Source organism: Dendroctonus ponderosae, unplaced genomic scaffold, assembly GCF_020466585.1.
Source record: "Dendroctonus ponderosae isolate FM_Combo_2020 unplaced genomic scaffold, Dpon_F_20191213v2 Dpon_F_20191213_1, whole genome shotgun sequence".
Lineage (NCBI taxonomy): Eukaryota > Metazoa > Arthropoda > Insecta > Coleoptera > Curculionidae > Dendroctonus > Dendroctonus ponderosae.
Genome location: NW_026017110.1, coordinates 53514909 through 53529956, shown reverse-complemented (window position 1 = coordinate 53529956; position 15048 = coordinate 53514909). Strand labels below are relative to the sequence as shown.

General features: G+C 33.6%; 4 protein-coding genes across 4 annotated transcripts; 2 read left to right on the top strand and 2 right to left on the bottom strand.

The window, feature by feature from the left end:
* Positions 1-59: 59 nt before the first annotated feature.
* Positions 60-2265, top strand: LOC109533859 (electron transfer flavoprotein subunit alpha, mitochondrial). Its single transcript, XM_019899361.2, has 4 exons — positions 60-274; positions 330-963; positions 1718-1869; positions 1947-2265. The coding sequence occupies exons 1-4, from the start codon at positions 248-250 to the stop codon at positions 2121-2123; spliced, it is 990 nt and encodes a 329-aa protein (XP_019754920.2). The 5' UTR covers positions 60-247; the 3' UTR covers positions 2124-2265.
* On the bottom strand, positions 2261-5609 carry LOC109533858 (protein ABHD8). Its single transcript, XM_019899359.2, has 5 exons — positions 4886-5609; positions 3418-3951; positions 3187-3360; positions 2926-3136; positions 2261-2869 (listed from the first exon to the last, which is right to left on the bottom strand). The coding sequence occupies exons 1-5, from the start codon at positions 5275-5277 to the stop codon at positions 2756-2758; spliced, it is 1425 nt and encodes a 474-aa protein (XP_019754918.1). The 5' UTR covers positions 5278-5609; the 3' UTR covers positions 2261-2755.
* Positions 5610-5879: 270 nt separating this feature from the next.
* LOC109533848 (acetyl-CoA acetyltransferase, cytosolic) lies at positions 5880-12887 on the top strand. Its single transcript, XM_019899334.2, has 7 exons — positions 5880-6191; positions 6246-6367; positions 8467-8579; positions 10592-10788; positions 11377-11600; positions 11657-11842; positions 11906-12887. Exons 1-7 carry the CDS (start codon positions 6149-6151, stop codon positions 12185-12187), a joined length of 1167 nt encoding a protein of 388 aa, XP_019754893.2. The 5' UTR covers positions 5880-6148; the 3' UTR covers positions 12188-12887.
* A 242-nt stretch (positions 12888-13129) lies between these two features.
* LOC109533847 (5'-nucleotidase domain-containing protein 1) lies at positions 13130-15034 on the bottom strand. The gene has a single exon (XM_019899333.2). The coding sequence runs from the start codon at positions 14732-14734 to the stop codon at positions 13352-13354; it is 1383 nt and encodes a 460-aa protein (XP_019754892.1). The 5' UTR covers positions 14735-15034; the 3' UTR covers positions 13130-13351.
* Positions 15035-15048: the final 14 nt, after the last annotated feature.

Sequence of the window (15048 nt, the reverse complement as noted above, 5' to 3'; positions counted from 1 at the left end):
TCCTGACTGACGTCATACCATACTGCTTGCGAGAAAACAGAATAATTTTATTTTATTAGCTCGATGGTATTTATTCCATGTTAATAAAACTTTGTCTTCATTATGGTTTTGATGGTTTGATTGATGGATGGATGATAAGTTTATTTTGATTTTTGTACTTTGAACTGTAGATTTTAATCCCAGTGTAACTTTATTTCGCAATCAAACAGAAACATTCAGTGGCTGAAGAAAACTAGCTCCTTGCAAAATGTTTTCAAGACATTTAACCACTAGAGTAAGTATTTGAAATTATAACCGTGGGCCTTGAATAATCCCCAAAAATTTGAAAGTTTACAGGACAATTCCAAAGGTTTCAAAGTACCCTTTTGATTGCTGAACATAACAATGAAAGTCTTCTACCAATTACGCAAAATGCTTTAACAGCAGCGAAGAAATTAGGGGGCGACATATCAGTTTTGGTAGCTGGCACCAAATGTGGCCCCGCTGCCGAACAGCTTGCCAAAGCGGAGGGTTTATCAAAAATCCTAGTAGCTGAAAGTGATGTTTTTAAAGGTTTCACAGCAGAAAATCTTACGGCTTTAATAGTCGCTACACAAAACCAATTTAAATACACTCATATCATTGCTGGGGCTTCATCATTTGGCAAAACCTTGCTGCCAAGAGTAGCAGCCAAGCTAGACGTGTCTCCCATCTCAGACGTAATTGGAATTAAATCACCGAATACGTTTGTCAGAAGCATATATGCTGGCAATGCGATTCAAACACTGGAAGCCATTGATCCAGTTAAAATTTTGTCTGTAAGGGGAACAAGTTTTGAACCAGCTAAACTGGAATCTGGATCTGCGGCTGTTGAGAAAATACCTGTTGATGGTTGTGACACGCAATTAACTAGTTTCATTAGTCAGGAACTCAGCAAGTCTGATAGGCCAGAACTTACTAGTGCCAAAGTAGTTGTTAGTGGCGGTAAGTGCTGCATTTATTGATTAATATCAAAGCCTGAGAAAATCACCTAATTAATTTACATGATTTGGGGTATTGGCAAGGTTTCTAGATTTTCTACACTGCCAGATTTACAAAAAATACATATTTTAAAATCTAGGAATTTTTTGCATCATGTACTGTAATTAAAAAAAAAACATTTTCTGTTACAAAGTTGCTGTCTATAGATGCTCTTTAACGATGTTATTCAGTAGTTTCCAGTCCTAATTTTCGTTTGATTTTGGCAACTACATTGTGTATTCAAGTATGAATTCTTGCAAACTAGTTCTTTGCCGATCTCTGTAACGTGTAATTTGAGCCACATTAATTTCATTTTGTATCTCGACTTTTGAAATGTTTCGATTAAATGTTTCTCCAGTTTCTATTCGGGTTCGTTTTAGAAGAATCCATAACTATCAGGTTTTTCCGAGTTTCAAAAACAACTGTGATTGAGACGTGACGTGAAAGCCACTACATACTGTACTAATATCGGTTGATATATTTTCCGGGCTTATTTATAAGTGGACCGTTGGAAATGCTGCCTCACGTTTCGTTCAAATCTGCGGTGAATATTATCGAAGTCGACTTCTATATAACTAATAACTATTATCTAACCGATGCTAAAAACACTCTTAAATCCTACTTTATATGGACGGGGATAAATAAAGTGAACAATGGAATGTTGTTGTTAATCAACAGTTGAATGGTCGGCAAATAAAATAATATTTGCTTCTCATAGGCAGAGGGTTGAAATCAGGGGACAACTTCAAATTGCTTTATGACCTAGCTGATAAATTGAATGCTGCTGTTGGGGCCTCAAGAGCTGCAGTTGATGCAGGATATGTGCCAAACGACCTGCAAGTTGGCCAAACTGGAAAAATTGTAGCACCTGTAAGTTATTTATTTATCATTTTACTATAGATATTCACTGAGCAACAAAATCGATTTTGATTTGTGTTGCTTTGCAGGATCTATACATTGCTGTTGGTATTTCTGGGGCAATTCAGCATTTAGCAGGCATGAAAGATAGCAAAACTATTGTCGCTATCAATAAAGACCCTGAAGCGCCCATTTTCCAGGTTGCTGATTATGGTCTTGTAGCTGATCTATTTAAAGCAGTTCCAGAAATGACTCAAAAGCTATAATTATTTTCTAGTCTTGAAATTAAAAATTTACATAGTTATATAGTTTACTAACGTCAATATTTTCAAAAATCTACGCTATTTGAACTTTATTATTTTTATCAATTTTATAATTATATACTGTTTAATAAAACGCAAACTCTTTTACTGTAGTTTATTTATATTACAAATGTTTTAACAAATTGGGAAAATGGACGGAGTCTTGAAATTATCACACTCTGAATCTTCTACCACAAAAACTTGTGTAAATACATATTTTGTTCATTTTAACAGGTAGATATATAAAAAATATAAAATTGTATCACTTAACAAGAAAATACAAAATAGCTAATTCTAAAATCTCTTAATGCAAGACTTATAAATCTCAAAAATACCGAATAATACAATTTCTACGATATAAAAGGCCTAATTGTTATTGTCAATATATAAACATTTTACTTGTTCCCAAAAAATAGAATCCGAGTCAATATACATTTGACAGTCAAAAGTACACAATTTTTTAAAAATTACAATAGAAACCAAAATAAATCCTTGTATACATATATGTTATGGAAATATCACCTTCTATTTTCTACAAATGCCAATTATATTATTAATTGTTCAATATAAATAAAATCTAAAGTCCTTTACAAATATTAAGTCCACATTTCTAAAAAACAACCAACCATATGACTAAGGTGTTCAGGTGATTCGAGCATTGACAAATGACCAGCATCGGGTATTAATTCTAAAAAGGACCTTGGTATCGTCTGAAAAATTAACCAGTATAAATTCCTCAGTTGAAGCTTTTATTGTTTGTTTTTACCCTTTCCATTTCACATTCCTGAACCAAAGTCACTTGTTTATCTTGCAAACCGTGTACCAGCAAAGTTGGCACTAAAATTCTGCGATGAAATGAGGCATCGCCTTCAGGCCAATACTGCCCTTGTATTAAATAATCTCTTATATGAGGAGGTACTGTGGTTTCACCTTCACAAAACCTGAAGTTCTTGCCTCTTGATGAGTAAAAGAAGCTTCTAAAAGCTCAAGCCGTTGTTAAACTGTTAATCGTTATACGAAAATGTACCTTTTTAGACCACAATACATAAATGGATAACATAAATTATGAGCCCAACCATATGGTGATATATCATTCATGTCAGCAGGTGGAGCTAAAGGAGTTGGTCCACCTCCACTTATTAAAACTAACTGTGCAATTTTTGTTGCTCTGTTTGGGTATAAAGCTGTTATTAGACTACAACTGAAACAAACTCAATTAGTATTTTCATTATTTGATTAATACAACGCCTGCAGTTACCCATACGAATGTCCAATAAGGATGCATTTCCTCTTGTCTTCTTTCTTCATAAAATAATCAAATACGGCCATGGTTTGGCTCAATAGATTTGAGAAGTGATAAAAACTAGCTTTGTTAGGAGCTGAACTGTAGCCATGTCCAAGCAAATCAGGGGCAACCACTTCAAATCCTTTAAATAACAGATTGTTGATCAAAATGTTCCAAATATCCGCAGTACTGCCCAATCCATGAATCAACATTATTAACGGCTTTATTCTTTTGTGAACACATTTTTTGGAGTTTGGAGGACTAGACGTTTGTGGTATTTCATATGGTTTTCCATTTGGTTTATTCAAATGGACTTTTCGTGTAATTGCAGAATCCACTTCCGATCTTTCATATGCAAGATTAACAATACCATTCGCTTTTGTCTTAGTACTTTCCATACATTCACTGAGTGCTTCATTTATTGTTTTTTCTATCAATTGATCCACGAATGTTTCTACTTTATCTACCTTACACTTTGTACTAGTGTGTTCAGATGCATGATTTAAACTAGAAAGATTAAATTTTATATAATAGAGGACAGTCCGGATAGTTCCAATTGTTTGTTAATGTTTTATGTAAAGTAATCTGTCTTTATACGCGGAAATGTCATTAGCGCTTGGGCTTTTCAGGATTTTGCGGAACTAGCTAGAAAGCTGTCGAAACGTGATAAAAAGAAACGTTAGAACGATTTAAAAATGCGAAAATCCATTAGTTCGTTCATTTTGCGTAGAACTAGTTCCATTGGAAGTTTACCTGTTTTACGCGTGCCCATTCCTTGGGAAACGCACTGTATTTTTCGATCGAAGATCAAACAAGAGAGTTTCACTGCGTACCAAAATAATTCGACCTTTTTAGTGTAAAGTCAGATCTTCAAGTTTTGCGAGTAAAAAATCTTTCGAGAGATTTAAACAATTATTTTTAATTAATCTTTTTTTTCATACCACTACCTACACCGAAATCCTAAGAAGGAAAAAACTGTCAATTATTTGTTTATCGTTCAAGAAACTATCACTTCTCTGCGTAAGGTTAATGAGAAATACATCGTTTGAGGCGCGAATACAAATTTCCCATAAAATGTTTGCAAATATCTCAGGTGATTCGAGATAATCGTTTTTCCTTTGTTGTTGAGACTCCTAAAGTACTCCCAAACGATACCCTCAAACGGCAGTGGCAGCTTAGGCGAAATAGGTTCCAATATCCGGCATTCTAGTAAGTTAAATGTCTCCTACTTGTAACTGATAAAATTCGCCGCAAAGTTTACAGGGTCGTTATCTTTACTTTCATGCAGTGAAACTCGTTGGATTTTTTTCTAATTAGACTAGATTAATGTTTAGTGAAAGCACATTATTTAACAGTAACCGGATTACTATTGTAATTTATACATTATTAATAGTTACTTATTATGAATGCCGTATGCATGTAATTAAATGAATGTACTTACTCGTTTTGGAGGTGCAAATCTTTTTGAGCTGATGACCCATTAGATATATTGGAATTTCTATACGATTTTCTGATGGAATTTCTAAAAGAACAATTGCAAGTGGTGTTCCTTAGCGGTTTGCTTCTCATAAACCAATATTCATCTGACACAGAGCTTCGTTTCGAAGAGATGTTTTGAGCGATTATTAATGACTGTCGCACTTTTTCGGGAGTTAGATGAACTACCCTTATTTTAATCTTAGATTCAATGAAAATGAACTCACTATCTTTAGGAGGTACTGGGTCGGACGGATGAATTCGATTTGTTGAAGTAATTGCTCCGAATACTGCTCGCCAAGTGTTTGAGACTTTGGGAAGACACCCCTTGGCTGGTAAGACTGTCTCCTCGCTCATCTTCAATCAAATATTATGTCACTCCCATTATAATGCTTCAAATTGTGTTAATAAATTCTTCAGTTAACAACTGCCTACACATATTCACATGCAATGTTTTAATTAATTGTTGCAACTTTTTAACTGTACTAAATTCCTGTCCACTCGTTATGCACATTCACTGTAAGAAAGACGTATTTTCCAACAACGCGAACTGACCGAAATTATGTTAATGTCGCACCAACCATGTATAATGATAAATTATCGCCTATAATCAATCTATTTTCATTAAGTTTATAAACTATTTTCCTGGTTTTGATGGTCGTTGTTTATTCGACATTTACCCAGCTGTTATTTTCTCGAAAAGGAGTAACAAGCGCTGCGCGTGTCGGATCTATTGCATGCTTGGCTCATTTATACATTATCATTATTATTATTATTATTATATTTACATATAAATTAAATTAAATTATTATAACTGATTATTTGCTAACGGTTTTGACAATATTCCTTTTTTAAATAAATCGTGTACACATTTTTAAAAATATCAAGTTAGAGTACATTACATAGGTGGTCCCAAAACACGCCCACCATTTTTACTAACCGCACATATTTAAACAATATAAATAGTCAAGACTAATTAAATTCTAGTCTCATTCATAGATGAAGACAAGTCCCATTTGTCTTTATCTATGGTCTCATTGACTCTGTTGATTAAATCATATTTAGTTTGGTGGAAGAAATGAGGCTATAGCTGCTATATAGGTGTAAAAGTAGCGGTAAAAGTTTCACTTTTCAGTATTAGTTACATAGTGATGTATGTTCGTTCGACCTGAATAGTATTTCACGTATTTTAGCTCATCACAGTATTTAAATAAAAATAGTATTAACAATGTCGAAGGTATTTATTGTCTCAGGATGTCGTACCCCTATAGGTGTGTGCCGATATGTCGACTCAGTTCATAAGTTAAACTCGCAATAATTTTCAGGTAACTTCCAAGGGCAATTTGAAAAGTATGCAGCCTCAGAATTGGGTTCCATAGTTATTGCTGAAGCCCTAGTGAGGGCCAAGGTAAAACCTGAAGATGCAGATCAATGTATAATGGGCCAGGTAATTACTTATTTTGTATTATGTGTTTTATATTACAGTTACACAACATTGCAATATTATTTCTCATTCTTTCTTTTATTGCTTATTAATATTTGAATTCAAATAATAGAGTAGTAACATTTTGTGAACTATATTTTGGCATAAATGAGTCGACATTCTTTCAGTTTTATCAAGTTTAAAACCGGGATCTATCGGAAATGCTTGAAAATATTCGATGTGTCGAAATGCCTTTTTTGGTAAATCGACCCGAGAATTGTCGTTTCACCAATTCGGTGTTGTGAAACATTTCGAAGCTCTTAAAAGGTGTGTTAAAAAGCATAAATTGCATTACTTCAGAAACGGATAAAATAAGCGCAAAGTCTATAAGGTTTCATTTATAGAATTGCCGCTTACTAATTAGACTTGTATAAAAAATTACCAATTATTAGTTCAAAAGTTAGAGGTTAAGACAAAAACCGTAGACGTTTAAAGCTGATTTATCAAAATGTTAAAAAATAACACATGAATCCAACGGCAAATGTAAATTGAAATATTTTAACAATCATGCACTTTGTGAATGCTATTTTGATTTTTAAACAAGCATCTTTAAAAATCAAATTTATTTCAACAGAAAGTAGTTAGTTCCAATTGGGATTTTTAGTTTTACAAAATAGCAGTGAGTTTGTATGTTAACTATTGCCGCACTAACAGATTGGAGCTTTGATGCTTGGCTAAAGCAAGAAACTTCTGTTCGAATGAACCTTGTCGAGAAAAGATTCGGAAGTGGAAGGAAGAAGCCCACAGTAGGGCTAAAGCGAAATTCCCAACCTTCAAAGTGATAGCCCCAAAATTTCATAAAACAATAATAACTAATGCACATTTTCATTTACATTTCTGACGCTGTTGAAGATATGAAAATAACGCGTAAATTTTATTTTCCATGAGGATCTCGATAACCCTCTTTGTAATTGCCCTTTATGATAAATTTTCCACCACTGAATATTCAACAACAGATTCAAGTCATAGGTATAAAATTTCAAGGGGCTCTCGACATTTCAAATCGTTTCAAAGCGTTTATATCTCAAAAACGGCTGATAAAATTTGTTTGAACAATTGTTAAGAACTTGTGAACTTCTGTCCTTCCCTAAGTGCCTTAGTTCTTATCAGAAATATTAGATGTCGTCGAAGTTTAAGATCTTTAATACCACGGAAACTTTTGTTTTTTGTTGTCGATGAGGTTTGGGAAATGGTCTCTTAGGTCAAGAGCGGTTGGTCTCACTATGATTCTTCCGAGATTCGTCCTATTACACAATTAACGTGCAAATATTCGACCTTTTTCCATAGAAAACGTCGGTTTTATGCAAAGGTGTTATCTCTGCTTATAAGTACCCTTTTAAATATTGTGTAAGCGTATAGTTTGAAAGACGCGAAATAGTTGTAAGTAGCTATAAGTTTGCGAACAGATTACATTAGATAACTAACTAACCACTTATCGGCGCTACAATTATCTCTCATAATTAATTTTAAACTATGCTCCTATTATTCGCTCGTTCCTTGAATCAAGAATTATTTGTTGTAAAATTTAAAATCAGAGTTTACTGAAAATAATTTTGTCGTAAATATTTATAGCTAAAAGTATAAATAATTTATATTCTATTTTTCTCACATTGATTAATTTCTTAATACAGTGTTCGAGTATTTTGATACAAGTACAATAAATACGATTTCTACTATGGTTTTTAATTGTAGTTGAAAGCATTAAATCTTATTAAGCCCTATTAATTAATATAGATAATTAATTTCTCAAAACAGCACGGTGTATTATTTTAGCAAAAATACACAAATTAAAGGAAATCACTTTCTTGAACTTTAACAAGTTACAAATTGCCCAACCCGAAACCAAGAAACCAGAAAAAAATGTTTTCATACAATTTTGGATCGTTTTCGATGAAGTCTGAACCTGCCATTTCAAAAAAACAATTTTTTCTATTAGAAAAAAATGGAAATTTGCGTCTACAGCTTTGGTACAATAGTTACAAAAATACGAGATTCACCCAGATCAATTCGTCACCACATCAAAAAAATTGAACCCTGGAAAATATTGTTTCTTTTTGTTTCAGGTCTTGACTGCAGGGCAGGGACAAAACCCTGCACGACAAGCCGCTATAAATGCAAAAATTCCGAACTCCGCCCCGGCCTTAACCATTAATATGTTATGTGGATCTGGACTCAAGTAAGTTAATGTAAAGAAATTATATAACAAGAGGAATACGAGTTGTACGGTAATTATTTTTTGCTAATCAAATACGAATTCGTCTACTCGGATATTTAGACTAACGCCTGCAAATCTCCAACTATGCATTTTAGATCGATAAAAGCGCTTGCAAATTAGCCACTGATCTTCTTAGATATTCGGGTTTATCCATATAGTATTTAGAACGTTGGTTTATTGTAATCGTGGTTCTTAAAGACTATTGAATGAAACTAAAAATTAAAAGTTTGCCGACCCCATAGCTTTGCGAAACATTCATACGTTTCAACGAAACTTGTAAATTAATTTTAATAGCAGTATGCTTAATTTAACGAAGTGACTTACGTTTTTCCAGTTCTTATTACAATACTTACAAGCTTAGGTTTTAAAATATTTTTTCTGCTGTTTACATTTTTAGGTGATTTGCATTTAAAGCTTAGAAAATCCAAAGGTTTATGAATTCAATTTCTATTTTTACTTGTCAGAATAGTTTAACTTAGGAATCGAGGACAACTCATTTGGTTTGCTAATTTCGTTCGTAGCCAAACTAAAGAATGCTTGAAAGATACAGAAAATGGTACCCTTGAAATAATAAAAGTGAATTTAATCGGCTTTCATGCATTTAGAGAGAAATTGCCTGCAAATTAAGGATTTTATCTATGGTGTTTGATAATTTAATGCATATTAATAGCTAGTTAAGAAACCTGGACTTGAACCTACATTTTTTACATAATAATCGGAATTTTGAACTTTAAGCACATTTGTTACTTGTTACAACGTAATATTCTATTGTTGATCCAAAGTCAATAAGAATGCGAGATAGAAAAAAAATGTGTTTATTCAATTATGATGTATTTTCGGTTTAGTTAAACAGCTAAAGTACAGGCTAATTTTTAACATAATTTAATGCTTTATTTCAATGATAAATAACTGGACTTTGGATTAAACGCAAATCTTTCTTCACTTTCTTCAATCAATACATCTTATTAGTATGTATTTTCAATTTTAAATACAACATATTCAATTCTATTGTTTCATGCTGATGCCAATGAATATCTTCAGCTTTCCTTAATATGGCTTCAATTTTTGAGTCACGGTTCTTACATTATATTTTATTTCTTACTGGGTTATTTAAGTGAATAATGGGGCTGAGGGTTAATTTATTTTGAGGTCCTTTTGATAATATTTCACCAAATTCTTTTGTGTTTGACATTCTTTTTGGTTTGTTTCTTGGAAGAGGTTTTGGTAAAAGCTTGAAAGTTATCGTTATATAGAGCACGAACCACTGTCTCCGGCCAGATTTCACTCTTAAGTCTGTGTGACTAAAAATGTATTCTGCTGGAAATACACTTTCGTCTTAAGATAACAATTTAGGAGTTAGACTAGGAAATAATATTGCGCCTTTTGCGATATCTCTAATTCACTATTCGCGTTCGTTAGCTTTTCATGCTCATGCTCTCAGCGTGATGTAATTTAATTGATAGTTAATTTTTACCAATGGAATCAAATACTGAAGGTCACATTAATGCCGAATATTTATCATCATCGTAACGTGGAAGAACAGTTCAATTTTATGCACAGATAATGGAAGTATATAAATATTTCAGCATATAAATTTTACTAAAAAATAAAATTTTTCCTATGAAGTTGGGCAAAACTAGGCATTCGGCGTCTCAAAATCCTTATTGGGCGCAAAGGATTCCAGCGCATGGTCCTAAAATAAAAAAGCAATTCGCAAATGCAAAAAGTTGAAAACGTTTTCCCAAATAAGTGGTCGATTAAATTTTGGATTAATTTGTGGCTTTATCAACCAACCTAAACGCACTGTATTTTAAATATACTCTATAACGATTAAAATCATCAAGCTGAACTATGAAGACGTCTTTGATTTGAAATGGCTTGATCACTATATGCGTAAGCTTTTGCAATTTATTCAAGTGCAAATACGTTTTTGCTCTTCCATCTCGGGCTCCAGATCAATATTTTGCTTTTAGAGCTGTAGCCCTGGGATTCCAAGCTATAAGAAATAAAGACTGTAGCATATTGGTGGCAGGTGGCCAGGAAAGTATGTCTCGGGCTCAACATAGTACATATCTTAGAGGATCCAAATTGGGAGCGCTTAATCTATCGGACACAGTATTGGTTGATGGTTTGACTGATGCTTTTAATAATATCCACATGGGAAATACAGGTTATTTTATAATACAGTTTCAGTAGTATTATAGGTTTTAAATATACTCAAAACGCGCATTCTTTCATAAAGTTCGTTATCTGGAAACTTTTCTTTCAAAACGAATCTTAATCAATAAAGGACAATTGCTAAAGATTAAATTCCAATTCCATAATTGGTCTAGAATTCTTTTTGTGTCATCCTCAATAGCTTTTCAAGTACTTCAAGATACTGGCGATTAGAGGTGTTTATTGCCGTTACTAATCGCTACTCTGAGTCATTCGGTATATTTTTTGTTACTTTGATTACTGTACTAAACCATGGAATAGGGGCGTTGCAAAACTTTCCTGAATTCAAAAATTACAATTCATTATTATTTTTTAGTCTAATCTCTTGATGCAATTGCTTTGAGCCCGTCTCTGTATTTGTTTCTTCTCCAAACACTAATACTCGAGTACCGAATAGTTACTTTTTCAACACCTCTACTGATTATTAATGGTTTTTTCGCATAAAACAATTTGCTTCTCCGCAAATTGTTTTCACTATTATTTAAAGTTTGTTGTTAAATTCTATCCTAAGAAACGGTGCAAAAATTTGTTTGGATTTCAGCCGAACATTTGGCAAAGTTATATAATATCTCCCGGCAAACACAAGATGAGTTTGCCTTGAATTCGCAATCCAAAGCAATAAACGCGATGAAAAGTGGGTATTTTGAGCGCGAAATTATTGGAGTCCCCGATAAAAGGACCAAGGTGCTCATTGTGAAAGACGAATTTCCCAAACTAGATTGTACTTTGGATAAATTGGGAAAACTTAGGCCTGCCTTTGACTCGGTAGGACATCAATGCAAAGCGTGAAACATTCTTAAAGCAATACTAAACATTTTCAGACTGGAACCGTTACTGCAGGAAACGCTTCTGGAATCAATGATGGAGCGGCAGCAGTCATTTTAGCAAGTGAGCAGGAAGTAAATAAAAAACAATTGACACCCCTAGCGGAAATTGTTGCTTTTTCTGAGGTTGGATTGGATCCTATTTGCATGGGGCTGGGGCCTATTCAAGCAGTAAATAAAGTCGTAAGTGTTTAACAGTTATAAAAATGAAAATTTAAGTGAGGTGACGGCAACGGTTCGTTTCAGTTGCAAAAGGCAGGGTGGGCGAAAGAAGATGTTGATCTATTTGAATTAAATGAGGCATTTGCAGTCCAGAGTGTAATCTGTACCAACGAACTTGGGCTTGACCCCAGTGTGGTAAACGTTTCAGGCGGGGCGGTTGCGCTGGGACATCCTATTGGAGCATCGGGTACCCGTTGCTTGGTTACATTGATTTACAATTTAAAAAGATTGAACAAAACTAAAGGAGTTGTTTCCCTATGTATTGGCGGGGGAATGGGAATTGCAATGGCGGTCCAAGTCTGCTGATTTTAAGTACTCACACAAAATTGTTTACAAAAATTAAGTGCCTACGCAATGCGCATATATTTTTACTAGGCAATATTGTCTATTCTTCTGGGTGATTTCATTGGCAATATGCAGGGTGATCCGATGTAATGGAGACCAACCATTTATAGTCTTCAATTTTATTAATAGGCAATGCTGTGTGCCTTAGCCGTGTTGTAGAAGTTCAAATGTGTCTGAAATTGCCCCGCGGTGGTCCGTAGGTTTTTGTTTTCGTAGTTTTATATGCATAATTTTCATTGTAAGTTTCCCGTCACACCTAAAACTTTTTGTCTCCCTTGTTTAGTGTCACCCTGTAAATCAATTGCAGACCATCCGTATTATTATTGAAAAATAGTGTATCAAGTTGTTTGTTATAACTCGACACGGGAAATCTTCATTAGCCCCAATTATTGCTATTAAACAGACAGTCATTTTTTATCTCATAATTTCTTTTCGTAAAATCACATTTTTATAAGGCCTTGATGATTTTTTTTACCGATATAAATATATTTGATTAATGTTGTCATGAACTGGCGCTACAATCACCGGAAATGTTGCCTTTATGCAGACTACATTATGGACAAGTAATAAACATTTTTTTGAAAGTATTATTACATGGACTACAACTTTGAGCAACATAGTTGGACCACCGTGTAAATTGTGTTATGTAACTGATGTAATTTTGAAAGTATATTATTTGCAAGCTTATACATAGTGTTGCATGCTTATTCATCGTATATGACAAATATTTGAATTGAAATCTGTATTTACATTATTTCTTGAAAAGATCAAGTTATTATATACATATAATAGTAGATAATTGCAAACGCAAATTTTAATATATATTTGAAAACATGTAGTGTGGAATTGTAGTATTTTATGAAATTTATTAGGAGGTATATGATTGGTATTTAAAAATATATAGACATTTAAAAACGTTGGTTTTATTAAAGTAATTTAAGTAACGGTTTAACAATAAAATGTCAAGCATTAAAAGCTCTATCAATTTAAAAATATACAAATTCAGCTAAAGTAAGAAGATAATATGGGCACATAACTGTCGACAGGTGCAGGTGAAAACGGGTGCGCTCAATTACACAAATAAAGTTATTTAACATTTAACAATTTATTTGAATGCATATTCTTTTAATATATATCAATTTTAAATTGATGATCCACTGGGAAGGTGGCAACATATTCGAGACTGGGGACGAAGAATTTTGAGTGCTTTTTCATAATATCATACCAGTTGGTCATTTGCCCTGTGTCTTTGGATTTGAAATACGATCCCCAAACAGTTGAACAAAGAAATTGCTCATCGGGATGCCATTTTTCATGTCCGTAGACACCTTCAGCTTCCAATTCCTCGCAAACCGTAACTGTATCACACCCAGCATATACATGTGGTGTGTAAATATCTTGAACTAAATTGTCTCCTATATAAAGAAATCTAGGATTCGAAAGTTTACTATGGGTTTCCAAAAATGTCTTTAAGTCATTCCAATTGCCTTGTGTGTAAATTCCTCCTAATTTCAAATCGTCAATTTTCAACGCTTCTCCTTCTTTGAAACCATCTAAAGAAATGAAGTCCTTGTGGTCAGTGAAAAAGCCTGGTTTTTTGGCATAGCTTATCACAATATCAAACATATCTCTCCAGTTTTCTCCTATTGTATGGCTGGCGGTGTGTGTAGCAAAATCCACATAGGACCCCGTAATTAGGAACAATATTTTTCCTTTGGCTTTAAGATCATTTAACCATCTGATAAGATGATTGCTGCATTTATAATAATACGTGTGTGGATTTGCCTTTATTTCTGCAAAATACTTTCCTTTTTCATTTTGAAAATGTTCTCTTGTGAACATGTCTTGTAATGCTGCTAGCAGATCAGGCCAAATATTGTACAGTTTTCTATCAGAATTATCTTCATCAATCGAGTTCACTGCTCGGGCAAATATTAAACTCACTATTACATCATAATAGTCTAATAGGGTGCGCATTTTTTCGGAATAGGGCCCATTCCACGTTTGCAGAGGATCTTCAGCGAACAAGTCGGTTGCTCTCCATCGAAGATTGGGATAGTAGGATTTTACTTCCTGTTGTGTCAAGATTTTTGTACCATGTGTAGCTTGAATGATTGTTCCATCTCCAGAAATTCTTAGCAAATTGCCATTTTCATCATCAACAATCAAGCCCTTAATGATGAAATTATGGTCTAAAGGTTTAAGCAAATGTTTCGCTGAATAGCCTTTGTTGTCAACCAGAAAGTTGGCTAAAATATCATACTCCATCTCTATCATAGCACCTACTTTATATCTAGCCAAGGTGTTATCTAAATCGAATCCCAAGCAGTCATAATCAGTAAATCTGAAGTAGTTGTGGGCAAATCCTTTACTCCTTGTTGAATCACTGATAGTTGAAGAATAACATTTTATCTCCTGTTTTCCACTATTGAACATCACCTTTACACGTTTACTATTAGATATATTAACAACTTTTTTAAATCTTTGGCAAACCCTTGTCGCTATCATATCGTGATAGATGGCGAACACATGCAGAGCATTTCTTCTGATTTACTACTAAGGCAGACTGGGGAACTGGCAAACTACTTGAATTTAACTCAATACTACTTTGCCTAATTGTTTAGAAATATCTTTTACACATTGACTCTGTGACATTGACCTTATTTCTAATTCTAATTGCCTTGGAACAGGTTAAAATTTCATAACAATGTTGTCAGATGAAAATACATATAACAGATTTATCTCTTCTTGTCTGTGCCACAATAGTGGAGCAGGACAACAAATTGCCAATTTATTATTTTGCGGATTATATAATTTTAATA